Here is a 26559-nt window from a genome sequence, read left to right as displayed (position 1 = left end):
AAAGCTTTTCCTATATTCCATCCCCTTTTCAACAAAAAGCAACATTCAAATATTCAAAGTACATTTATCACCAACATATTTGTGCAGTATACAACCCTGAGATTTGTCTTCCCACAGATAGCAACGAACAAAGAAACACTTTGGAACCCATAATAAGAAAATATCAAACACCCAATGCGCAAAAAGAAGAATAAATTGTGTAAACTGCAAAAAACACAGTGTAAGACATCTAACCACAAAGTCATTGAAACAGTCTAGGCATGTTCAGTTTAGTTCTGTTCAGTTCAATGTGGTGCTGTGTCATTTGTTGACTGTCAGTCCGCTCTGTTCAAAATTGCACAATATAGGAATAAAAAATGAGTAACCAGAAACACACCACAACATGAACTACAGGGTTCTTTCCATAAACTGCATTGGTTGAACCTTGCCAAAGACTCCAGACTCCAGCAGCATGGAGCGAGCGGGAGAGAGAGAGACTGCTGAAATGCGGGCAGACGATTCATTCTATTCTCGTGCTCATTGATTTCAGTCTTGCTCAATGCTTTAATTGGCATGATAGGTGAGAAATAGAGTCGATCATGGGCCTGTGCCTCACCTCCAGGCTTCTTGACCTCTAGGCCTCACACTCCGCTCGAAACCTCACCGAACTCCCTCAGAGACAGCAAAGCACCTGATCACTCAGTCAGCCCGAAAGCACATGATCAAACTGTGAATCACAGGTTCCAGTAGTAGCAGAATCATATTTGAAAGAAGTAGTAGTAAAGGAAGTAGTTTAATGAACTCTGAAGGATGACATCTTTGGACACGTTGTTCACTGGTGCCGTCTTCTTCGACTACTTGCTTAATTGGTTATCGCACTTGCAAGGCAGTCCTTCAAGTTTCACGAATTAGGACCTCCAGATCCCTTTGTACTGGAATGTTTTGTAGTCTCAATGTATTTAAATTTTTTTTCCATTGTTTTGTCAAAGTTGATACCTTGCATTATTCCAGTGTACTCCATACGCCAACTTCTTGCCCACTCACATAACTTGCGTCAATCCTCATCTGCTGTTAGTGACCACCTCACAATTTGGTAGTCCACCAGTCTGTATCATCAGTACATATATGGCTACATTATACTCAATCTCTTTATCTGATACTTTAATATGTATTGTAAGCATTGATTAGGGCTGCTTAAGAGCAAATTTTACTTCAAACAACGTCTTGCATTGATTTCTCGTTTGAACAGCTATGAAAGTCCGGCATGTGCATATTCTCATCACTTACAGATTAAATAGCTGGAGGGAAGGTATTGTGGATCACAGGAGAGGAGGCCTTCTGCTTCAGCGTATCTCTGCTGGCTTAATGAACGAGTTATTCAGCTCTTTGAAGAATTTTGCTGTCAGCTGCTGATGTGTTTGTAGACGCCATCAGGATTACAGTTGTCAAAGCTGCAATCTGAATCCTTTTTGGGACAAACATTTTAACTTCAGTTCTTGAAATTACATCTCTACCTTGCTGACAGTCAACACTGGCACACCTCAAGGATGTATGCTTAGCCCACTGCTCTATTCTCTCAAATGCCATCTATAAATTTGTTGATGATACCATTATTATTGACAGAATTTTAGATGTTGATGAGAGAGTATACAGGAACGAGATATATCAGCTAGTTGAGTGGTGTCCAGATTGAATATAAAACACTAGCCCACAAAAGTCATGGAAAATGTCCAGGGACATTCAATCTCAGCTCAGTTCTAGTTCAATCTAGTACTGCGTCATTTGATATCTGTGGCTGCCTCGATTAAATTTGCACAAAGTAGCTACCAGAACTAGAACATCTCACAATGTGAATTACAGAGCCAAATCCACAACCGCTTTGATTAAACCTTGTCCGACAGCATCGAGGGAGAGAGAGATTATTTGAATGCAGGTACGTTCCTTCAGCAGCAGTGAGTGAGACAGTTACCCGTAGACACCTTCCTCTAGCAGCAGCAAACGAGGTTCTGGTAGATGGTGACGCTGAATTGCCAATCGCACTCCTCTCTAACCTTGATCATTTCAGTCATCTTGAGAAATGCATCGGTGAGAAGTGGAGTTGATCAAGGTCTCAAGGCCTTTTGGCCTTGAAGCCACACGCCATCCTTGGAGACAGCAAAGTTCCAGATTTACTCAATCAGCTCGAAAACACATGACCAAAATGTAGATCGCAGACTCCAACAATAATAGAAACCCTTTTGAAAGAAAAAGAAGATGAGAAACAAGTAGTTTTGTGACCCTTCTGGAGGATGGCGTCTTTGATTGCATTGTTCGCTGGCACCATCTTCTTCCTTATTAATTTACTAACAGGACTTCTTACATCTTCAAGTTCAGTGTAGATGATTGCAAAAGCATTGGCCTTTGCAGAAACTTGGCTGACCGGTGTTGACATCGTCTCTGTAGAGTTTCCTGCCCAGTTGTAGTCTTCACAACATGCTTCTCCAAGACTAAATCATACTTCTGTTTGTGCCTCTTCTGGGATCTTCTTGTGGCTTTACCATCACATCTCATTTAGTATTCAAGTTCTCTATTGGCCACTCAGCCAACGTTCTTGTCAAGATGTATTTACTCTTTCTTTCATGAGCTTCTGTAGTAATTAACTCACCTTCATGTCCCTATCCTTTCTTATCTTTTACTCCATAATAAAGATCATCCCTATATTTATGGATATCTCTTGATCATATTGTTTCTTGTGAGTCTTTACTAGCGTATGAATTGTGGTAACACTTTTCTCATCACCTTGTATCTCAATCTGCCCACATCCTCATCCCTGGTCCCAAACCCCTATTTTTCTTTGGGTAACTCACATGCCCAGTGTTCTTCTCCCACGCAGTGAATGTATCTATCTAGTTTTCCTATTCACTTTTCTGTTTTCTGCTTCCCCCCCACAAAAAAACTAGTTCCATTTGTCCTTTACCCCCTCCCATCTGCTCGAATAGCAAATATCCCCAATTCCACTCTGAAACAGGACCAGTTGTGTGGTTTTTCAGTTCTTCTGCTAGCGTGTCCTGACAAGTTGCATCTCCATCTGGTGTGGGAGCAGTTGAGCATCAGACCAGAAGTCCTTACAAAAAACTGTGAGAACAGCTGAGAGGATCATGGGTGTCTTCCTACCATCCATCATGGATATTTATCAGGAGTGCTACATATACAGGGCTCTTAGTATCATTAAGGATCCCACCATCCGTCCAACATCCTCTTTGACTTTCTACCATTAGGCAGGAGACCACGATGCATAAAAACAAGAATGGTCAAGATGAGAAGCAGTTTGCTCCCCCAGCCACATCATATTCAAAATGTCACTGGTTAATCTGTTCTGTGCCTTACAATATTTAATATTAATGCACTATAATTCATTATTTATGTGTGATTCATCTGTAGATTTTATCCTTGCCTTCATAAGTTATCGTGTGTTATATACGTTATGTGCACTACTGTGCTTTACACCCTGGTTCGAAGAACCTTTGTCTCGTTTCTATATACATTATATAGTTATACATGTATGTAGTTAAATGACAATAAACTTCACTTGACTTGAATCTTCTATGATAACCATTGCTGAATGTGGACATTAGTATTTTGATGTTCTTCTAATCTGCTTCCCACTCTCCAACCTCCATATTCTGGAGTTCATCCATAGCCTGTAGGCTATAACCCAAATCATAGCAAGTCTGCATCAATTGTGCTTGAATAACTTGTATTAGCTCCCTATTTAGTGGTCATGATCCTAAATTATTCTATTCCTGTTTTTCAGTTCCTTTTCAAAATCTTAGCAAATTTCAAAATGAAGGTTTTAGATTTGATATTTTAGTTACTGTGCATTGTTCTGCAGTGGCTCAGTTTGTGACATTCTCTTGTTCACTTGAAAAAAAAACCCTTGTTGAACTGCATATTTAAAAAAAATTGTCTATACATCACTATGGAAAGTTGAAAATACAGTCATCTTTAAAGCTACTAATGTGTAGGTCTGGGTACACTTAATCACTGCTGGTATTGGATATTCATAGTCATAGTCATACTTTATTGATCCCGGGGGAAATTGGTTTTCGTTACAGTTGCACCATAAATAATAAATAGTAATATATAAATTATGCCAGTAAATTATGAAATAAGTCCAGGACCAGCCTATTGGCTCAGGATGTCTTACTTTTATTGGATAGGAGAATGCATTTTTACATATCTTAATTCTTTTTGTTTCAGATATACATCAAGGCACCCATCCATGCAATCTGAGACCATCCATTACAAGAGAGGAGTGAGCCAGCACTTCTCTCTACCTTCGTTTAAAATAGACTTCTCTGAGTGGAAGGAAGATGAGGTATAAATTCATTTATTTTCTTCTGTCATCAAATTCTTACTTTGCTTTTCTCCTGCAGTTTCCTTCTGAAGACAATAAGTCATTCTGGTGAAAGGTAAATTAGGGAAAAGTATTGGGAGTAAAGATGAGGGAGAGCAGGTATATGGCATCAGCTTGTGGAAAGATTGATATGGAAAGAAGGTTGAGTTGGAGACCAGAAGAGGTTTTGAGGGAAGCATCTGGGAATATACAGGTGCTGCTCAGCAGGTGGCATTTCTGCTGGTCATGGAATTTCACTGCATATGAGAGAAAGTAGCAGTATATTTTCTGTTTGGAGTGTGACTACAAAGTTGATTGATAGGGAGGAATGAGAAAAGACATAAATTGCTTCTCGTGAAAACAGTGTGGGCAACTTTTTGAATATTGACATCATTTTGTCTTGGCCCATGCTCAAAAGTCCTGGTAAGTAAAGGAACGTAGATAACCGATCAAGTAACTAAATAGATTTGAGGAGAGTCAAGACACCAGATGGATTCCAGGAATCTTGACAGATTCGTTAGGTTTCAGAGAAGCTGCATACTGCTTCAGATTCGGTTCAGAAAACAAAGGTAACTCCTAGTTGCTTGATCAGCCATCTTCTAATGCCAAAGAAAATTTAAAAACGCAGATCCTGGAAATCTGACCAAACCATACCTGAAATGTTAATATACTCCATCTTGATGCTGTATGACCTGTGGAGCATTTCTACCATTTTCTGTTTTAGTTTCAGATGTCCTTAGTACTTCTGCATTTACCTTTAATACAAAATAATATGTTTTTAACCAAGATTCTGACTATCCATTCTGTTTTCTCGGCTATCTATACCTCTTCTTTATCCATCCATCCATTTGGCCATCTTCCAGCTGGCCATGGACAATTAACAATGACCAATTAACCTACCTACAAATTTTGGATGGTGGGTGGAAACCAGACCACCCGGCGAAAACACACAAATTCCATGGGAAAGAAGTGCCAACACTCCTTACAGAGTGGCGCCAGAAGTGAACTCCAAAGTCTGGAACATTCTGAGTTGTAATAACGTCGCTGTAACTGCTACGCTACCATGGCACCCAGCTACGTTACTGTGGTGCCCACAGTGCTGAATCATACACTAGACCCTTCCCACCCTCATCCTGAACTTCTGTCATCCTCTGAGTTGCCTGTTTTTTTTCCTGAAATCTCATTCCTTGGTCTCTTCACTTATCCATTTTCCAACTCTGATGCTTTCCAAATTACTTGGTTGACAAATTGTTTCTGAAAATCTGCACCTTGTGTTTTAATTCCATGTTTGAATTTCTGTTAACGGACTGACTGTTTACAAAAGGAAATTACTATTATATTTTGTGATTGTAATTATTGCCTGCAGGCAGGGAATCAAGTAACATGTCTGTGGTGATAACACCAAACACTAAATCTTCACTAGAGTCTTAATCCCTGCACTTCCATTGTATCTGGAAACCTCTAACCTACATCCAGTCTTTGGCCTGCGTCTCAAGCTTAAAATATTATTAGCAGACATGATAATTTTTTGTTTTGGCTTGAAATTCTGATCATAACTTGTCTCCATGCCTAAATGATCTGCTTTACATCTGCAACATAACTCAAGTTCTTTCCTGGCCCCTTGGCCCAGATGTGTAACCTTCACATCGGCTATTTCCATATTCTCTTTGAGGCTTTCTCTTCTCCCGCCTTTGTAAATGTGGACTAGTTTGCCACCTGTTACTGTACTCTTGGCAAGCAACACCACCCTTTAACTTGCATTAGAGTCCCAATGTCACATTTAAAAATATCATCTTTCCTTCTGTTTAAATTATTTCGTATCTTCTAATCTCTTTGACTTTTACAACCATCCTCTCTCCCAATTTGAACTGAATAAATCTGTTCCTCCATTTCTCCTTCTGTCACTTATTTTCCTCCTCTGCTCAAAGTCAATTAAATTCAGCAAACATGCTGAAATGTCCGGAAATGTTATTCTAGATCAGGATATTTTATAAATGTCTATTGTTAAAATAGATAGTTGAGTGATTCAGGGCACAGAAGTGGAGTCAAATGGTTGGAAATAGCGATATGGGATTAGATTGATAGGACACCAGTTTGTGATCTCTTGGCAGAAAAAAAAGCAATTGGAAGTTAAAGGAGTGCTTATTTTCCCCCTGAAGAGTAATAACTTGGGTATCAATCTAATGGTTTGGTTTTGGATAGAGTTTATGGTGTTGTTCATAATACCAAGCTCAAATGTTAAATGCAACTTCCACCTTAAGTTGGAATGGGATAGTGCTGCAAAACAGTTTGCAATTAAGTACAAATGCAACCTTCTGTAGATTCTAGAAACCTGAAGTAACGTATGCTTCAAATATTCAGCAGGTTAATCAGCAGCTTTGTAAACAGAAACAGCATTAATACTTTTTTTCAATGGACTTCAGCTGGGATTGAAGCAAAGTTATACACTCATGTTTTCTGTCAGCGTAGATATTGAAATACGCCATCCGAATGCTGTAGAATGATGCCAATCATGGGAAGTTATTACTGTTAGAATTGTCGTGCATCACATGAAACCCCTGTCATGATGAAGGCAAAATGTGTAGCTTCATTTTTCATTTTCCAAAACCAAGCTTTTGTATTACTTGAGAGAACAGCCTGGTGAAATGCCAGAAGATGAGGTGAGGTAATTAGCTGCCAGTTTGTAGGAAGGGATGGGAAGTGCAATTGGATGGATTGGGACATGCACAAATAGAGTGGCGTGGCATTGCATGGTTAGGATGATGTAATGGAATTACATGGAGGTGGTGAAAACCTGCAGGTTTATATATATATTATCAGAGTTTGTTTTACTGTGAAATGGAGGGGCCAAGGATGTATGCAGCTGCTTCATTTGCAACCTCCAGATCTACCGTTAGTGAAGATTGTTGTTCTGTGGGTGCTTAGTTACCAATGTCCCATGTCGTTGTGATCTAAGTTCACCTATAGTGCTCTGAAAGGATGGGGGTTGCATGGGACTGATGATGTCTTGTGCAGCCCTGATGTGGAAATTGTTGTTTGCAAGTGACTCACAGCAGGATTTGCCTGGTTGAATTTTCTGAGTGATACAATACCAATTGGATATGTTCATAATCATGTTTCACTTCAAGAAGAAAATATCATTTTCAATTTCTTCATGCTTAAAAATGATTGTGCAGTTATACTTCCATGTAATACAAGGGGAAAGAAAGGAGGGAGACAAGGAAAGAACGAAAATAATACCTCAAAGATTGCTGAATGGAGTTTAACTTAGTCAGATCTTACTGATGTCTTAGCAAACTGCCAGCTCGTGCGGTATTTATGTTGGTCGATATATTTGACCTCCTATTCTGTCAGTGGACTTATCATCTGGGGCACTATCAATAACTTTTGAGGACCTGGATACTTTGTATATGTAGCACTTCAGCTTTATGATAACCATAGCTAATGTGGGCACCATGGTCGGGTAGCAGTTAGTGTGACGCCATTAAGCCTCAGGGTTTCGGAATTCAGAATTCAGTTCCAACGTCATCTGTAAGGAGTTCGAATTGAGAGAGAAGATGGCTGTGAAACTTTTTTTTTTCTCAGGCTGCTCCAGTTTGTCCCACAACTCAAAGACTTACCAGTTAATAAGTTAATTGGTCATCTTAAATTGTCCTGTGATGAGGCTAGAATTAAATTGGTGGGTTGCTGGCGATGTGGCTTGACAGGCCTATTCTGTGCTGTATCTCTTAATAATAAGGTTTTCAGTCTGCCTCTTGATCAGCAATTGGTGATCTGAGTTTGAAAATGATAAGTTTTGATTTGAGCATTTGTCTTTGTTGAGTTTATTTGTGTTAATTAATAGTAATTTAAGCCAGATTTAAAAAAAAATTAATTTTTCAAATATATTTTTAGCCCTGGTTTAAACAATATCAACTGTTTTTAAATCCAGTTATTATAGGCAATGACAAAAAAAAACTGATGCAGGGATAGTTCTGGAGCTTCAGATGTGTTACTTGAAGAAGGGTCTTGGCCCGAAACACCGACTGTTTATTCACTTCCATAGACACTGCCCGAACTACTGAGTTCCTCCAGCATTTTGTGTGTGTTGCTTTGGATTTTCAGCATCTGAGGATTTCTGATGTTTAAGATGTGTTACCTGGACAAGATAGTTGCAGAGACAAGCATTGAGGATTTTGATGGCCACGAGAGGACATGCAGCCACAGAACTCATTCATGGAGGCAGATGGAATACCATCCAATACATCTGTGGCAAAGGAGATGATACAGGATAAAAGAGAAGAGGAAACAGAAAATCGATCCAAAGAAGATGTAAATGGCAATAGCAAAATTGTTTCCAATAGTTGTCAGAACTAATGGTTACTGTAATTATGCTATCAAACTGATGAGGTCAGCAGGCTATGAAGTGCCATATCAAAAGGTAATACTTTCTTGAGCTTTGTTGAGTTTTATTAAGCCTACTTGGAAGGTCGTGCATTCATCAAAGTGAGAGTAGGGCAGGTTTTAAGTGGAAAAGTGATCAAACTGGGATGTCATTTGTGTAGGCTACGTAATGATTGCATGATTTGTGTTTAATAAAACCGCTATAATCTATTTGGCAATTGTGTTGTTACGTTACTGTCACTGAGATTGGTCTCTGCTGACCATGGATTGTATGATTGAAGAATCTATTTTAAAAGTAATCATACAGATTCACATTGTTTATAGTTTTAAAAGTTCCCATAGTGAGCAAGTTTATGGTTTCTGAATTTGCTTGTTATCTGAATTCCTTCAAAAAATACTATATGTTCTGTTCTTTCCAAAACTGAAATGAAAGCTTGGAGATTTCAAATCACTTGAATCATTAATTAATATTGAATGATAAAATATTTCTGGGTTTTACAGTATGCTTCATCATACAGTAAGTTAATGCCATTCAATCAGGAAATAGTTTGTATGAATGCCAACATTACAGTATGCTTAACAGCCCTTTTGAGGCCATTATGTACTGGCTGGCTAAATATGCCTAGCCATTTATGGGACACCACTGAGATTACAGCAATTGTTTGAGGAAGCATCAGTGACTACTAATGTTTCATCTCAAATTAGTTTATAAATTGCATCATGATGTAAATATGATTCACTTAAATGTGACTGACAAGCCAAATTAGATATGCTGGATATTAAATGTTTTTATCTGATGAATTGACCAAAGTAGGACAATTTTTGTATGTTGCCAGGCAGGCTGAGAAATATTTTCCTTTTTGCAGTATGAAAATGTGATTTGGTTTCCCTAAAGAGAACTTTATTGGATCTTCTTCAAGTATTTTTGAAAACGTTTTTCACTTTGCTAATATTTGCATTTCAAAAGCAGTCACTCCCAGACCTCTTTTCCCATGTGTCATGGTTTATATTATTAAGTGCCATTAAGAAGAAAGCATGGCAGCACCTCTACTTTCTTAGAAATTTGCGAAGATTTGGCATATCATCTAAAACTTTGACAAACTTCTATAGGTGTGTGGTGGAGAGTGGAGAGGTGACTGGTTGCATCATAGTCTGGTATGGAAAACCAATGCCGTTGTATGGGAAGGCCTACAAAAACTAGTGGATATGGCCCAACCGTCATCAGGTAAAGCCCTCTCACCACTGAGCATATCTACATGGAGTGCTATTACAGGTGTGACGAGAATACACATAAAATTAAGATGTTTGCTGGCCTGGGTTAGCATCAGTGACATCAGCAAGTGGTCTGCCACCTGTCCTCAGGGGAAGGAGAGATAAGGAACAATGGAGCAGCGTCTGGAGATGTGTAATGAAGGGACGGGGGAGAGAGAGCTGTCTGGAGCGGCTCCCCCCTTTGAACCTTGAACTGTTTGAAGTGATGGACAGGCGATACCCCAGCAGGGGGATAAAAAGGGACGGGTTCGCTAAGGCAAGACACACGCCACCCGAGGTAACGAGACCCTGGAAGCGGTACGCTTCTCACGGGTCGGTGGGAAGTATCAGACAACGGCCAGGGTGGAAAGGTACGATCAGCGGGAACCCAGTGTGTGTCCGCCCTTGCCTGGGTGCCGGGTTCACTGCAGAGGATCGACCACATCTGGAGGAGGGGTCACAGTCAGTGACCTCAGGTGACATCACCAAGGACCCACCCAAAAGCTGCTTGTGAGCCATCTCGCCGGTCTGTGAGTGAAGCCGTGTCTGAATGATCAGTTGTTCCTGTTCCCTGTCTCTCTCCCCCCACGTTGTCCATCGCCATGGCAACGATTACTGTGAACTGAACTAATAAACTGGACTGAACTTTGAGTCACTTTGAAATTTGGTCATTTACCCCTAGACAACGATAGAGCTTGATTGATGCTGTTATCTTAATTCTGTGCACATGTGTGTTTATCATTGCTGAACTGTTGCATTTATTATCCTTTCGATTACTGTGTTGCTTGTTTCTTTAATAAAACTTTCTTAGTTCTAGTACTCCAGACTCCAACTGAGTGATCCATTTCTGCTGGTTTGGCAACCCAGTTATGGGGTACGTAACACAGGAAAGCAGCATCCATCATCATGGGCCCCCACCATCCAGGCCATGTTCCCTTCTTGCTGTTGTCATCAGGAAGAAAGTGCAGGAGCCTCAATACCTGCACCATCAGTTTCAGGAACAGTTATTACCCTTCAACTATCAGGTTCTTGAACCAAAGGGAGATAACTTCACTGCCCCATCACTGAACTGATCCACAACCTAAGGACTCACTTTCCAGGGCTATTTATCTCATGTTATCGTTATCCATCTATCCAGTCATCCATCATTTGTAATTACCTAGTTTTCTGCATTATTTACTCATAAAATGTGGTCTGATCTCTATCTAAATCACAATAACAGAGAAACACAAATCTGCCTAAACAAATAACACAGACAATTGTATTTCTTCTCATCAATACTAAGTACACTGTTTAAGCGATCACAGTCTAGGTTCAAAAAAGTATGTGAAACTCTGGAATAATGCCTTCTACAAAAGCTATTTGGAGCCAGGAGTTCCAGTCAATGAGATGAGATTGGAGATGTGGGATGTAGAGGTGCCCTACCTGATTTAAAAGAAAGACACTCAAAGTCAGATTACTGACAGAACCTAGTCTTCTCAACAAAAATCTGTTTATATATGCCATGCCTCGATTTAAGCAACTTTCAGAAGACCTTAGAAGAAGAGTTGTAGAGATGCACAAAACTGGAAAGTCCACAGAAGTGTTTCTAAAGACCTGAGTGTTCACCAGTTAACAGTAAGTGAAATTATCTGGAAATTCTTGGTGATTTATATGGTGGATATGGTGGAAATATGGTGGAAATTCAGTACTGTTGCTACTCTCCCTAGGGGTGGGCATCTTGCAAAGATCAGTCTAAGAGCACAACATGCAATGCTGAAGAAAGTTAGAAAGAACCCAAGGGTAACAGCAAAGGACCTGCAGAAATCTCTAGAACTTGCTAAAGTCTCTGTTCATGTGTCCGCTATAAGAAAAACATTGAACAAGAATGGTGTTCATGGAAGGACACCACGGACAAAACCACTACTCTCCAAAAAAAAATTACCCAGGTCTCAAGTTTGCAAAAGACCATCTGGATGTCCCACAACACTTCTGGGACAATGTTCTGTGGACAGATGAGACAAAAGTTGAACTTTTTGGCAGAAATGCACACCGCTTTGTTTGGAAGAATAAAAGCACTGCACACCAACACCAAAACCTCGTCCCAACTGTGAAGCATGGTTGAAGGGGCATCATAGTTTGGGGTTGCTTTGCTGCCTCAGGGTCTGGAGAACTTGCAATTGTTGAGGGAATAATGAATTCAAAATAGTTTCAAGACATTCTACAGGAGAATATCAGGGTAGCGGTCTATCACCTGAAGCTTAATAGAAGTTGGATGATGCAACAAGACAATGATCCGAAACAAGAGTAAATCAACTGCAGAATGGTTTAAAAAGAAGAAAATTCTTATTTTGGAATGGCCAAGTCAGAGTCCAGACCTTAACCCAGTTGAGATGCTGTGGCATGACCTGAAGAAGGCTGTTCATGCAAGGTATCCCAGAAATATTGATGAACTGAAACAGTTTTGTGTGGAGGAATGGTCTAAAATTTCTCCTGGCCGTTGTGCAAGTCTGATCAGCTACAGAAAATGTTTGGTGGAGGGTATTGCTGCTAAAGGATGTTCTACCAATTATTAAATAAAAGGGTTCACAGACTTTTCCAGCCTGGACTGTGAATGATGAAACAATGTGTTCAATAAAGACATGAAATATGCAATTGTTTCTGTGTTAGTTTAGGCTGATTGTGTTTGTCTATTGTTGTGACTTAGATGAAGATCAGACCACATTTCATGAGTAATTAATGCAGAAAACCAGGTAATTGCAAAGGGTTCACTAACTTTTTCTTGAAACTGTATCTATCTATCTTTTTTCTTTGTTTTTCTCTTTGTATATGTACAGTTTGTTGTCTTTTGCACAGTCATTGTCCACCCTGTTAGTTGGGTCTTTCATTGATTCTGTAATGGTTATTGGATTTGTTGAGTATGCCTGCAACAAAACAAATCTCTGGGTTGTATATGGTGACATATATATACTTCGATAATAAACTTACTTTGAACTTTGAGCTTTAATACTCGGGGAATCTTGTTTGACAAAATAATCTGAAGCTGTTGTTACCCATTTGAAAATCTTATTTATGTTCCTTCATGTTGTCCCTTCACTATCAGCAGAAGAGTTTTCGTTGTTAAACATACAAACATTGACATGTCAATGCTTATAAAAGCAATAAACTTGATTTTTTTTCATTTCTTCATTAAAACAGTTAGGAATTTCCAACAGATTTTTATTTCAGGGCAGAAGTTGTTGGTCTTAAAACTGCTTAGTTTAACATAAGTAATATAAATGTGAATTTTGTGTCCTGTAACTGGATTGCTAAAGCATATGGATACCAAAATGGGATAATATGATCTTCTAGAATGAAAGTGATTGGTTAAAAAATTTAATTAGATGAGATTTGCAACTGTCTTTCCCTTGTTAGTTTATCAAGGTTGAATGTTGTCTGTAGTTCAGATGATATATTGTTCTGCTGAAATAAAAAGAAAGCAAGCAGATGCAAGCAATAATAAAAAAGCTTAATGGAATGGTAACTCAGAGTGAAGCTAAAGTTCCAGCTAATTTTGGTCAGACCACATTGTGTTCTGTTTCGGAAACATAAGAAGTATGGCTGGGGAAGTCCGGAACAAGAGAGATTAATTAAAGAAAATATATGTAATTCCATCCCAGCCTGCTTCCTATAGGAGCTTTATTCAATCCATCTTGTTTTTATACCTTTGCTTTCTTTCCCTTCCAGAACCACAATGAGAATTCATTGATCATCTAAGATACTCACCAAGTAATAGCAGTACGTTTAGATCAATGTTCAAAGTAAACTTATAATCAAAGTACATGTATGTCACCATATGCAACCCTGTGATTAATTTCCTTGCAGGCGTACTCAATAAATCCATAATAAAATAATAGCCATAATAGAATCAATGAAAGGCCACACCAACCTGGGCATTCACCAATGTGCCAAAGCAGCAAGTCGTACAAATACAAAATAAAGAAATAATAATAATAAATAAATAAGCAATAAATATCGAGAACATGAGATGAAGAGATGTAAGGATGTTGGAGGATTAAATGAGATACAGAGGTGTTGCTGGTATTTGATAGTGGTTGTTGTGATTGTGAATTTGGACTTGATGGTGTTTGTAGCATCAGCAGTAAGGGTTCTCCATGTGAATTCTCCTGTATGGATGATGATAAAGCCTTGAAGATAAGTGGAAATCTGGATTGCTCTCTTCTTCATTTGATAAAGCTCTTTGTAGCAAAATACAGCATTTTATGTCATGTAGCCTGACTTAATGATATACTTCATAACCATCTTCTGTGAAGATGACTGTTGTATTTTTAGATAGCAGAAGGTGACTTATGGAAGTCTTTTCATGCTGAGTAACACTTCAGTAACTTCTTGTTCCTTTCATGACTTCTGTTGCTGGAGGTCTGACAGGTTTGTGTATGTAATCTGACGAAAGAATTCCAATAACTCCTCCATTCTGGTTACCTCATCAAACCCAGCCTTATCTGTTGACTAATAGAGTTCTCAAGTTCATAAGACCACACAAATTCCACCAGGATTTTTTCTATACCCCACTTGTTATATCGGATATACTTTCTCGGGGCTCTCACGTAGGCTATGGCGTTCTGAACTTCATACCTCTGACATATTTTGAAAATATCATTACTTTTAAAATACATGCTTCATTACATGCTGCAGTCTGTAAAACCTTATTGTTATTGGTCAAAATATCTTAATTAGCTTGACAACAGCCAGATAATGTCTTGTGGTGTCCAGGAAAATCAATAATGAGCTTTGATGTCCAGGTTATTCCTTATGTAATATTGTTCAATGAGGGAGGAGTGAAATTATATGATACTAGTATTCAAATTTACCTTGTCTTATATTCTCTGAATGGTAGGCTGACAGAAGTTTAAGCTAACAATCACTCTCATTTACTTAGAGGAAAAGAGCAAAGCGATCTCTGGCTGACTTGAGTAGTTTTGCATCACATGCAATGAGTGTACTTAGGACACCTCATTTATGTTCAATGCCTTTAGGAGAGTAGCCACTTCCTGCGATGCTTCTTCAATCACTTGGGGAAATTTCTTTACTGGCACAAGATTGTATTTTGTGGAAGAAGAATATTATGCAAGTTTGCACATACCTTGAAACACTCATAGCATTTGTGGTTGGCCTTGAACATACTGGCACTTGAAGAGCCATTATCTTTCTCAGATTCGCTCATGACTTTTATTTTTTCTGGATCATCATCAAACTCTGGCACATACTATTGATTCTGAACTTCTGAATTCCAAAACATGCTCATGCGAAATATTTAACTATGCTAGTAATTGTAGTATTTTATATAGTATATCACAAGTGCTAGAAATTATTAAATGGAAGTGGATTATCAATAATACTAGGATTAATTACAATCATTAGGATAGCATTTTGTTTGAATGAAAGTCCATCTGCATTGTACAAAAGTCTGGTCAAAAAGAGTGAACAGTGACCAGTGCATTTCATAGAACATATTTCCAAGTTACTTTCTAAAAAGTAAGTTCTAATAAGAAGTTTAAAAATGAATCTTACCATTTACCTATTTAGATCACTAAATAGCAGGTGATGAATATTTGTATTTTTTATCATTTTACAGTGCCTTTTGACCTTCCATTGTCTCTCCCAAATTTCAGCATCTAGGAAATAACTTTTTCCCATTAACATTGTGAAATTTATTGATACTTATTGCAAATAATTATCCATGAAACTTTTCTATGAGAAGAAGAATTCATCACATGTTCTCTTGATGTGTTCTACTATTTGATTAGTTTGTGACTGATGTACGGGGGGGTGGGGGGACATGTACACTTTGACTACTTTTGGCTACTGCTGATCAATATGCCTTGGGGTTCTTAGCCCAGAAGTCTGTTGACTTGTCTGAAAATTTCTGTTAATATACTATCATGCTCTTTTGGAGAAAAATACTTTGCTGACTACTAAATTATGCCTCATTGCCCCTTGGTGTAATAAAAATAGAAAACATTAGAAATACTTAGCAGATCAGGCAGCATCTGTGGGGAGAGAAACTGAATTAAGACCTCAAATCATTATCCTTTTTATTAGAATTGGAAAATTCTATGAAAATAACTTTTATAAGTGAGGTAAAATTAACTTTTAAAGAGCAGAAAAATGGAGAAGGAGAGGGGAATGAAAAGAGATGTGCTGCAGGGTGGAAGGCATGACACACATAACAAGAGGCTGACTGCAAGACAAAAAGGGATGGTAATGATACAACAAAGGTAGTGACGATGTGCGATCTGGAAAAACAGAATCATCAGCTGAAATAGTTGAACTGTTTGTGTTAAATGTAGTAGGATGCTATTTGTCTCTTGAAAATATCAACTGTCGTTCCTCAAGATTACATGAAGTTTACTGGAGCAGTGGAGACATGGAAAGGGAGTGAAGTGGGATGCAGGATAAAAGTGTTAGACGAGTGGAAACTTGGAATCAAATCAAATCAAGCTTAATTATCATTCAACCATACATGGATACAGCTGAAAGAAAGTGTTCCCCTGTGGCCAAAGTGCAAAACATACACAACACATTCAAAATAGCAAGGAAAAAAGCATAGTCACACAAAAATCACGTATGTAGTCCAAGACCCTGAGCAACGTGTCTCGCAAATTGATGGTACAGTTCCTTGCAATCCAGCCTCTCATTCCATTGATTGAACACCAGAGGGCAGCAGTGATGGGAGAGGCCAGTCCCCAACCGAGCACGGATACCACCTCTGGCATCTTCTCACCTGGACTGCAGCACCAGGCAAGCCAGCAGCTTTAGGCCTAGTCCTTGCTACTACTGAGGCTTTGCAGCTCTGTCTGTCTCTTCATCAAACAATGGAAGAAGTCCCTGCAGCATCTTACATTATTAAAGTCCAACAGGGTCTTGCGATCACAAGAGAAACGTCCAAAACAATTACCCACAGTTACACTGCACACCCCCTTAGCATGAACAGTGAACAATTTCTCCTTTGTATTTATATTTAATGATGCACATCAGTCTTTCTAAAAATCACAAGAATTGGTCACATTCACTTTGGAATGTTTTTCTGTTCAATTAGATAATGGTTGATATGCATTTCATTTTCATTTAGCTGCTGCTAATCAATATCCCCTGAAGCCTTTGTCCTTCCCCAGAAATTTAATGCTTCATCCAGAAAATTCCTCCTTAATTATTCAAGTTATTTTGCAGAAGAAATTTCCACTAACCAAGCCATTTTAGATATAATCATGATTATTGAGAAAGGATTAATTAAATGCATAGAAAAATGTGAATGACAAACTTACAGTAGCTTGGAACTAGAGACTTACAATTATACATTGTTCTCTATGTTTGAGTTTGTGGCATAAATCTTCTGAAATTACTTAGGTTCAGGAAAAATCCCATAATATGGAAAAGCAGCAAATATTTTAATCTTTAAACCAAAAAAAGGGAGAAAACTGGGAAGAAACAGTTCATTTAACAGTAATTACTGGGGAGGTGTTGAAGTATGTAATAGAGAAATGATAGCAACAAATAACATTTGCAGTATGTATCTGGCGAGGTAGATGAGGAGCTGGAATTGAAATACAGTGGATTCCAGTTCATTGGGCTATCTGGTAATGGGGACAGCCACTTATTTGGGATAACTCTTAAAGAACAATAACTAATTGAGAAAATAGCTGAGATTCCCTTCATTTATTTGGCACATTATGCAGCTTAACTTGGACAGGAGGCTATTGCTGAACAGTTGCTAACTAGTGTCAGTAGCATGCACTTGTGTGGCTGTTAGACGCTACATCATGCTTGGAGCAAATAGTTTTTAAATTGCATATGTTTTGTATTAAAAAAGCAGTGATTTTTGTCATTGATAGTTGGTGAGAACTGAGCAGTATGACAATTCAGAATGGTTTCAAACATTCAGGCTTGGAGATGTCAAAACAACTGGGAGTGAAAATGAACAATTTCGCAACTTAAGTTAGGATCTATGAAGAATTTGAAGGTATTGACAATAATCTTGAATGTTGCAATGAAGATAAAGACTTGGAGGATGCAGTGGTCAAAAGTATTGTATGAAGGTAGTCCATTGGCTGTGCTGATTTTTTTCATTTACTGTCAATCAAAATTACACATCAGTATACACTGAATGAATTCCTCCATCGATAACTATTAGAAACCAGTACGCAGTTTAATAGTACTGTAATAGTATTGGTAGTGTTCTTATTGTTCTGTAATTCATTTAAATACATAATTTGTTACTCATTTAAAAAGCAATTTGTCTTTTTTATACATTTTCAACTATTTCCATCAAAGTTCAGTTATTTAAATGGAAACATACGCAAGTATGTTTACATACATACATAGAAACAAAAACACAAATACTGGGGTGCTGAACAATGGCAGCAAGTGCTCTGGACTGATGAGTCAAAAATTGATATTTTTGGCTCAAGTCGGAGGCATTTTGGCTGTAGAAGGGCTGGAGAGTGTGACATGGGTGACTGTGCAGCCAACAGTGAAGCATGACGGAGATCCCCTGCAGGTTTGAGTCTGCACTTCTGAAAATGGAGTTGGTGATCTGATCATAATTAATGGAATTTCCACTGCTGAGAAGTACAAGCAGATTCTCGTCGATCATACAGTACCAACAGGGTGGCATCTGATTGGTTCCAGCTTTATTCTGTAGCAGGTCAACGACCCCAAAAACACAACCAAGGTCATAAACAACTATCTGCATCAAAAAGAAGAACATGAAGTTCTGTATCAGATGGTATGGCTTCCACACAGTTCTGTTCTCAACATTATCGAGGCTGTCTGGGGTTACCTGGAGAAACAGAAACAAGTGAGACAGCCAAAGTCTACAGAAGAACTGTGACAAGTTCTCTAAGATGCTTGGAATGACCTACTAACTCATCTTATAAAACTGCACAGGATATTCTGCAGGGAACGCTCATGGAGTGAGGTCGTCTCTGGCTTCACTCCATTCCCGTTATCCTTTTTAACCTATGATCTCCTTGATCTAGTTAATTTTATTCACACCAGAAGATTTATTCTATATTACTGATTCATTGATTTTACTGAATTCTTCGTAAATTGCAACTCTGGAGTTTAAAGAAATGAGTACGAGATCCAAAGCCAAAGACGGGACGGCTCCGATGGGAACAGAGGAAAAAAGAAAGGTGATTCCAAACAAACCAAGTCAACTTACGAGGTTATAATGAAGTGTCTGGAGGAAAAGCTCGAGGAACATCGGCAAAAATTATCCGGAAGTTTATCTGCTCAACTTGAACAACATCGCCAAAGTCTTAATGAAGACTTAAAATCAATCACGGAATCTTTGAAATCTCTGGATTGTGAAGTTCAAAAATATGGAGATAAAATTCCTGAACTGGATACTAAGTCTCAGAAGACGGATTCAAAAGTTGAGAACTTAGAAAAGAATTTAGCTTCGACTACTAAGCAACTGCAACATCTTAAATCCAAAGTTATCGATCTTGAAAATCGATCGAGAAGACAAAACTTACGCTTAATTGGCTTACCCGAGGATGTTGAGACTGGAGACCCTGCAGTATTCTTTGCTCAACTTTTAAAGGATACGTTCAGTTCAGTTTTTCCCAATGACCCTCCATTACTTGATCGTGCCCATCGTATACCGTGGATAAAGTCAGCATCGGCTGTATCCAAACCGAGACCAGTTATTCTTCGTTTCCATTATGTCAATGTTAAAGAACAGCTTCTCCAGACTGCTCGTCGACAAGGGATGATCAAGTATCACCAGCATTCCTTCAGGATAGTTCAAGATTATAGTCCCAAAGTGATGAAGGAGCTACTGACTTTTAAACCTCTAATGTCGGAATGTTATCAAAAAAATCTTAAACCGGCACTTTTGTATCCTGCTCGCCTCAGAATTTCTTTTTCTGATGCATCTCGTCGTGTCTTCCATTCCATGACTGACGCTCGAAGCTTTTTGGATGACAACTACCCATCTGACACAGATACCCTTCTTTAATTAATGCCCGGTGCTTTCTGCACCAGCTTTTTTTTTCTGGTGTTTTTCTTAAAACAAACCTTCTACCACCGTACGATGAAGGTTTTTTATAAGCTCAAAACTTGTGTTTTGTGCTTACTACTATAGTTATTACTCTATAACCTATATAGAATACTTATTTCTTGTGAATAACATCATTTTCCTTTAGTTAATTCTTTCTTTAACTTTTTGTTTTTCGTTATTATTACTAATGATTTGATCTGACGATCATTTTTAGTTGTATGTTTTTTATTTTTGGTTTCCGTATAATTAAAATGGCGATCTGTCTTTCATTTTGCATAATCTCTTTTGTTCTTTTTGGGACGCCATATTCCTATGTTTCTTCTCCCCATGATCCCTTTTTCTTTCTGGAAGCGATATTTTACTTATTTATAATTAACTAATCATACGTATTGATACTAACTTTTTTATTTATTTTTATATTTTAGTAATTATACTATGTAGATTATTTTTTTTGTGTTTATTTTTTAACTATATTAGTTTTCGGGGAATCATCTATATAACATATATCTTTGGAGTTGCCTCCTGCAGAAATGGGGTTAGAGTTAGTATTAGTTAGTGCTTTCTTCAGCCTTCTCTGGTTTAGTTCGGGGGTCTTGGGGTTGGTGGGTGGGGTAGTCTCTTTCTTTTTTAATTTTTTCTATTGGGCTGATTTAGAACTACAAAGATGTCCGCAGTGTCGAGATTTCCAGTTCCTCTCTGATCATGTATTCCTCTTCCGATTTCATGAGTTTACATTATGGTTAACCCTTTACTTACCAAAGGGTTAACCTCAAATTATGGTTCACATTATTAATTTTGTCTCTTGGAATACAAATGGTTTAAACCATCCAATTAAACGGAAAAAGATTTTCAAAGTATTCCAAAGACTGAATGCTCATATTATTTTTGCTGAAGAAACTCATGTAAGGAAGGAGGATAATCAATGCTTCTTTAAGCTTTGGAAAAAATAACAATACCATTCAAATGCTCAAGCCAAAATTAAGGGCGTTTCAATTTTTATAGATCCCTCAATTACATTTATTCATCAAGACATTATCTCAGATCCTAATGGCAGATTTTTGTTAATCATTGGGGTACTTTTTAATAAAAAGGTTGCTATGGTTAATGTTTACGCTCCGAATGTGGGTTATCCTGAATTTTTTAAACACCTATTCACTTCCTTTCCTAACTTAAACGAGTATATGCTGATAATGGGCGGTGATTTTAACTTATGTTTGAATACCATGTTGGACAGATCCATAGGTAGTCCGGCTTTACCGAATAAGTCAGCTACTCATATTAACTCTTTTATGTTTGATTCTGGGATTTCAGAAATTTGGAGATTTCTACATCCAAACGACAAAGAATTCTCTTTTTTTTCACATGTTCATCGTTCTTATTCCCGAACTGACTATTTTTTTATTGACTCTCGATTAATCCCATCTGTAGTTGATTGTAATTACGACATTATCACCATTTCAGATCATGCTCCAATGAAACTTTCTATCAAGTTAATGGATACTTCTTCTACTAATAGGCAATGGCGATTTAACCCTATTTTACTTCAAGACTCGGACTTTGTCAAGTTTATAAAGGATCAGATTGATTTCTTCTTTTCAACTAATACTATGGAAGAAGTTTCCAATGGAACTGTTTGGGACGCTTTTAAAGCTTATATCTGTGGTCGGATTATTTCCTATTCGGCTGGTTTGAAAAGACGTGTTAACAATGAAATACTTTTGTTGGTTGATAAAATTAAAGAAATCGATAAAAAGTATGCTATTTCTCCCAGTAAGGAACTATACAAACACAGAGTTGAACTTCAATTGGAACATAGCTTATTATTAACATCCTCGGTGGAAAATCAATTAATGAGAACTAGAAGTGGTTTTTATATTCATAGTGATAAATCGGGTAAATTATTAGCTAATCAATTGAAATTTGATTTGGTTAAACGTCAAATTACTAAGATTCGTAAATACGATGATACCTTCACAGTTGATCATGTTGGGATAAACAAAACCTTGCAAGAATTTTATACCCCTCTATATCATGTGGATTTTCCTCATGATTCCAATTTCATGCATGATGTTTTAGGTAAGTTGAATTTCCCGAAATTATCACCCGAAGATTGTTTATCATTAGAAACTCCCATTACAGAGGAAGAAATAATAACCGCAATCTCATCATTGAATTCTGGTAAAGCACCCGGTCCAGACGGGTTTACAGTGGAATTTAAAAAATTTTTTTCCTCCATTCTCTCTCCAAGGTTGTCTAGAATATTCAAAGAAGCAATCAGTTTAGGTAAGTTACCACAATCGTTTTACAAAGCCACTATTTCCTTAATCCTTAAAAAGAATAAAGATCCTACTGATTGCGCATCATACAGACCGATATCTCTTTTGAATGTAGATTCAAAAATTTTTTCAAAAATTCTAGCAACCAGGTTAGAGAAGGTATTACCTCAAATTATATCTATGGATCAAACCGGATTTATTAAAAATCGTTATTCATCCTTTAATATTAGGAGGTTAATGAATATTGTTTATACTCCCTCACTATCTCACTAGATGCTGAGAAAGCCTTTGACAGAGTCAAATGGCCTTATTTAGTTAATGTTCTTGAGAAATTTAATCTTAGTCTGACATTTATATCTTGGATTAAATTGTTATATTACTCCCCGGTAGCCTCGGTTTGTACTAATAATCATAGATCTCCTTTTTTTCGTCTTTTTCGTGGTACTAGGCAAGGATGTCCTCTTAGTTCTTTACTTTTCAATATCGCCCTTCAACCTTTAGCAATTGCTATCCATGACTCGCCCAATATTTTTGGTATTACCCGTGGAAACGAAACACATAAATTATCACTATATGCAGATGATTTGTTGTTATACATCTCCAATCCAGAGAAGTCAATTCCTGCTATTCTAGGGTTGTTGGCTCAATTTAGTAACTTTTCTGGTTACAAATTAAATCTTAATAAGAGTGAATTATTCCCCCTAAATAAGCAGGTACCTATTTATGGACGTTTACCATTTAAATTGGTTACTGATTCATTTATATATTTAGGGATAACAATTACGAAAAAGTATAAAGATTTATTTAAAGCTAATTTTTTTCCTTTACTTGATCAGATTAAACTTTTGTTTACCAAATGGTCGCCAATCTCTTTGTCTTTGATTGGTCGGATTAATGCTATTAAGATGATAATTTTGCCCAAATTTTTATATGTATTTCAATCGGTTCCAATTTTTATCCCAAAATCTTTTTTCGATAACGTAGACTCAAAAATTTCCTCATATATATGGTAGAATAAAAATCCTAGGTTAGGTAAAAGGTATTTACAGAAACCTAAAAAGGAGGGGGGGCTTGCCCTCCCGAATTTTAGATTCTATTACTGGGCAATTAATATTCGATATTTAAAATTTTGGTTACGAGATTGGGATGTATCTTTAAATCCACAGTGGGTAAATCTTGAATATAATTCATTACAAGCGTTTTCCTTGGGTTCGGTTTTAGGAACTTCGCTTCCTTTTACTTCTTCCAAATTGTATAAACAAATGAATAATCCAATAGTTGAGCATACTTTACGTATATGGTTTCAATTTCGAAGATTTTTTGGGTTTAATCAATTTATTTTAGCAAGTCCTATTATATCTAATTTCCTTTTTCAACCTTCCACTATGGATCAAGCTTACTTTGATTGGAAAACCAAAGGTATAATACTTTCTCGTGATTTATTTTTGGATAATTGTTTCATGTCTTTTGATCAACTTTCTTATAAATATAACTTACCCAGATCTCACTTTTTTAGATATCTATAGATTAGAAACTTTTTAATTACTGTTTCTCCTAATTTTCCACACCCATATCCAATGGACACTTTGGAAAAAATTTTAGATTTAAATCTCTCTCAGAAAAGTGTTGTAGCAATTATATATAATATAATTATGAATTTATGTCCTGATGTTTCCAATAAAATTAAAGCTGACTGGGAAAGTGAACTTAACATTATTATACTGATTGAAAAATGGGAAAAAATTCTTCAGTTGGTTAATTCATCCTCTGTATGCGCTAAACATGTGTTGATACAGTTTAAAGTAGTGCACTGGGCTCATATGTCCAAAGATAAACTATCTCGTTATTATTCTTATATTAATCCTATATGTGATAGATGTCATTCCGAGATAGCTTCTTTAACTCACTTGTTTTGGTCATGTCCTTTGTTGGAAAAATGTTGGAAAGACATTTTTGACATTATTTCAACGGTTTTGAATATAGACTTACAACCTCATCCAATTACTGCTATCTTTGGATTACCAATGATAGATTCAAATTATCTAACCTCTTCAGCACGTAGGATGATTGCATTTCTTACTCTAATGGCTAGAAGATCAATTTTGTTGAATTGGAAAGAGATTAACCCTCCTACGGTATTTCACTGGTTTTCACAAACTATGGTATGTTTGAATTTGGAAAAAATTAGAAGTGCGGTTTATGACCCTTCCATTAAGTTTGAAAAAACTTGGAGGCCATTCATTCAACATTTTCATTTGATGTAATTTGACCATTTCCAAACTTGTTTTATTTCTCTGTACTGTTGGTTGAGAGGAATGGAGTCGTCGACACTAAGGTTTTCTTCTTTCCCATTTTCAAGTTGTTAGTATTGCCCAAGTCTTTTAGTTTAGTTGACTAACTCTGTTTAGTTTAGTTTTTTTTGGGGATGGGGTTTGTTTTTTTTTTCTTTTTCTGTTTTTCATGATTTTTCTTCAGTTTTTTTTTTGCTTTGTATTATTCATTATTATTCTGCACGATTGGGAGCTTTGTTAATTTCTACTATTTGGTTTTACAATTACTCATTTTAAATGTAACAATGTATCTCCTACTACTTGTATTTTTGCTTTGTTATGTTTTCATTCTGAAATTAATAAAAAGATTGAAAAAGAAAGAATAAAACTGCACAACAATGTACCTAAGAAAGTTGATGCAGTTTTAAACGCAAAGGGTGGTCACACCAAATATTGATTTGATTTAGTTTTTTTTTACTGTTTACTCTTCTTTACAGCAATTTTTTTGATATTTAGAATCTTTTCGTTTCATCATTTTTGAAAACCTCTTTGCTTCACAAAAGTAGACGGATTACTTTTCATTACTTTTATGTTGATATACTAATTCCTAGCTCTAGACCTAGACCTAGGAGTCTAGCTGTTTATGAGCCATGTTAATATAGTGTATCTGTTTGGTTTTGATACAGAAGTTCATAGGAGAGTAAGCTGTGAGGAAAGACACATTCTACGAAGTAATATTGCTAATTTTAGAATAAATAAGAAGATAGTAGATGGAGCACGTTGGTGACAGATGTATTTGATTGGATGATCAGTAAAGCAGAATGATACTTAAATGTTTGAATTTCTGCCCTCTTCCTTTCCATTCCTGATGAAGGGTCTTAGCCTGAAATGTCAACTATATATTTCCTTCTGTAGATACTGCCTGATTTGCTGCGTTTTTCCGACATTTTGTCTTGTTTCGCTCAAGATTCAAGCATCAGCAGAATCTCTTGTGTTTCTTAAATGATGCTAGATTTTTATCTGATTGTACAGGAAACAAAGTTAACATGTGGGTAGTCCATGGCCGCCTCCACTGCTGTGATGAGGCCAATCTTTCTAATTCTAATTCTATGTTTAGAAGAGTAAGAGTTGATTTGAATGAAACAAAAAATTCTGAGGACACCTGATAGGCCAGGTGCTATGTGGTGTGAGAGTCCAGAACTACACTACATAATATCAGGGTAAAGGATTGCCTATTTAAGAATGGGTTGAAGTTGAACTACTTCTTCAAGAAATGGGAATGGTGAAAATAGTTAAATGTAGTCATATTTGAGATACAGTTTTAGTTAGTGGCCTTTACTGGACGTTTTAGGGAAAGTGGAGTTCAAGCCAAAGGTCAGAACAGTCATAATCTTTCAGAATGATGGAGCAGACATTACAGGCTTTGTGGTCTAATTTACATACTTGTAAGTTATTCATTGCAGAGTTCAATCTATGTGGTATTTCATTGTTTCAGATTTTATTTTGTTGCTTGTGTGAAGAAATACTGCTGTAGGGTGGAAATTAATAAATTTGCTGTTGTAGATAGTGTAGAGGATTGTCAAAGATTGCAGAGAGACATTGATAGGATGCAGGAGTGGGCTGAGAAGTGGCAGATGGAGTTCAACCTGGAGAAGTGTGAGGTGGTACACTTTGAAAGGACAAACTCCAAGGCAGAGTACAAAGTAAATGGCAGGATACTTGGTAGTATGGAGGAGCAGAGGGATCTCGAGGTACATGTCCACAGATCCCTGAAAGTTGCCTCACAGGTGGATAGGGTAGTTAAGAAAGCTTATGGGGTGTTAGCTTTCATAAGTCCAGGGATAGAGTTTAAGAGTCGCGATGTAATGATGCATCTCTATAAAACTCTGGTTAGGCCACACTTGGAGTACTGTGTCCAGTTCTGGTCACCTCACTATAGGAAGGATGTGGAAGCATTGGAAAGGGTACAGAGGAGATTTA

General features: G+C 37.2%; 1 protein-coding gene across 10 annotated transcripts in view; it reads left to right on the top strand.

The window, feature by feature from the left end:
- The window catches only part of LOC134351908 (E3 ubiquitin-protein ligase MGRN1-like), a 188786-nt gene that overhangs the window by 83891 nt on the left and 78336 nt on the right, over positions 1-26559 (top strand). For all 10 annotated transcript variants that reach the window (XM_063058808.1, XM_063058806.1, XM_063058813.1 and 7 more), the window contains exon 5: positions 4219-4336. In XM_063058808.1, the coding sequence (XP_062914878.1) occupies positions 4219-4336 (118 nt within the window). The remainder of the gene's footprint in view (positions 1-4218; positions 4337-26559) is intronic.

The sequence above is a fragment of the Mobula hypostoma genome, chromosome 9, assembly GCF_963921235.1.
Source record: "Mobula hypostoma chromosome 9, sMobHyp1.1, whole genome shotgun sequence".
Classification (NCBI taxonomy): domain Eukaryota; kingdom Metazoa; phylum Chordata; class Chondrichthyes; order Myliobatiformes; family Myliobatidae; genus Mobula; species Mobula hypostoma.
This window is presented reverse-complemented; position numbering and strand designations above follow the sequence as displayed.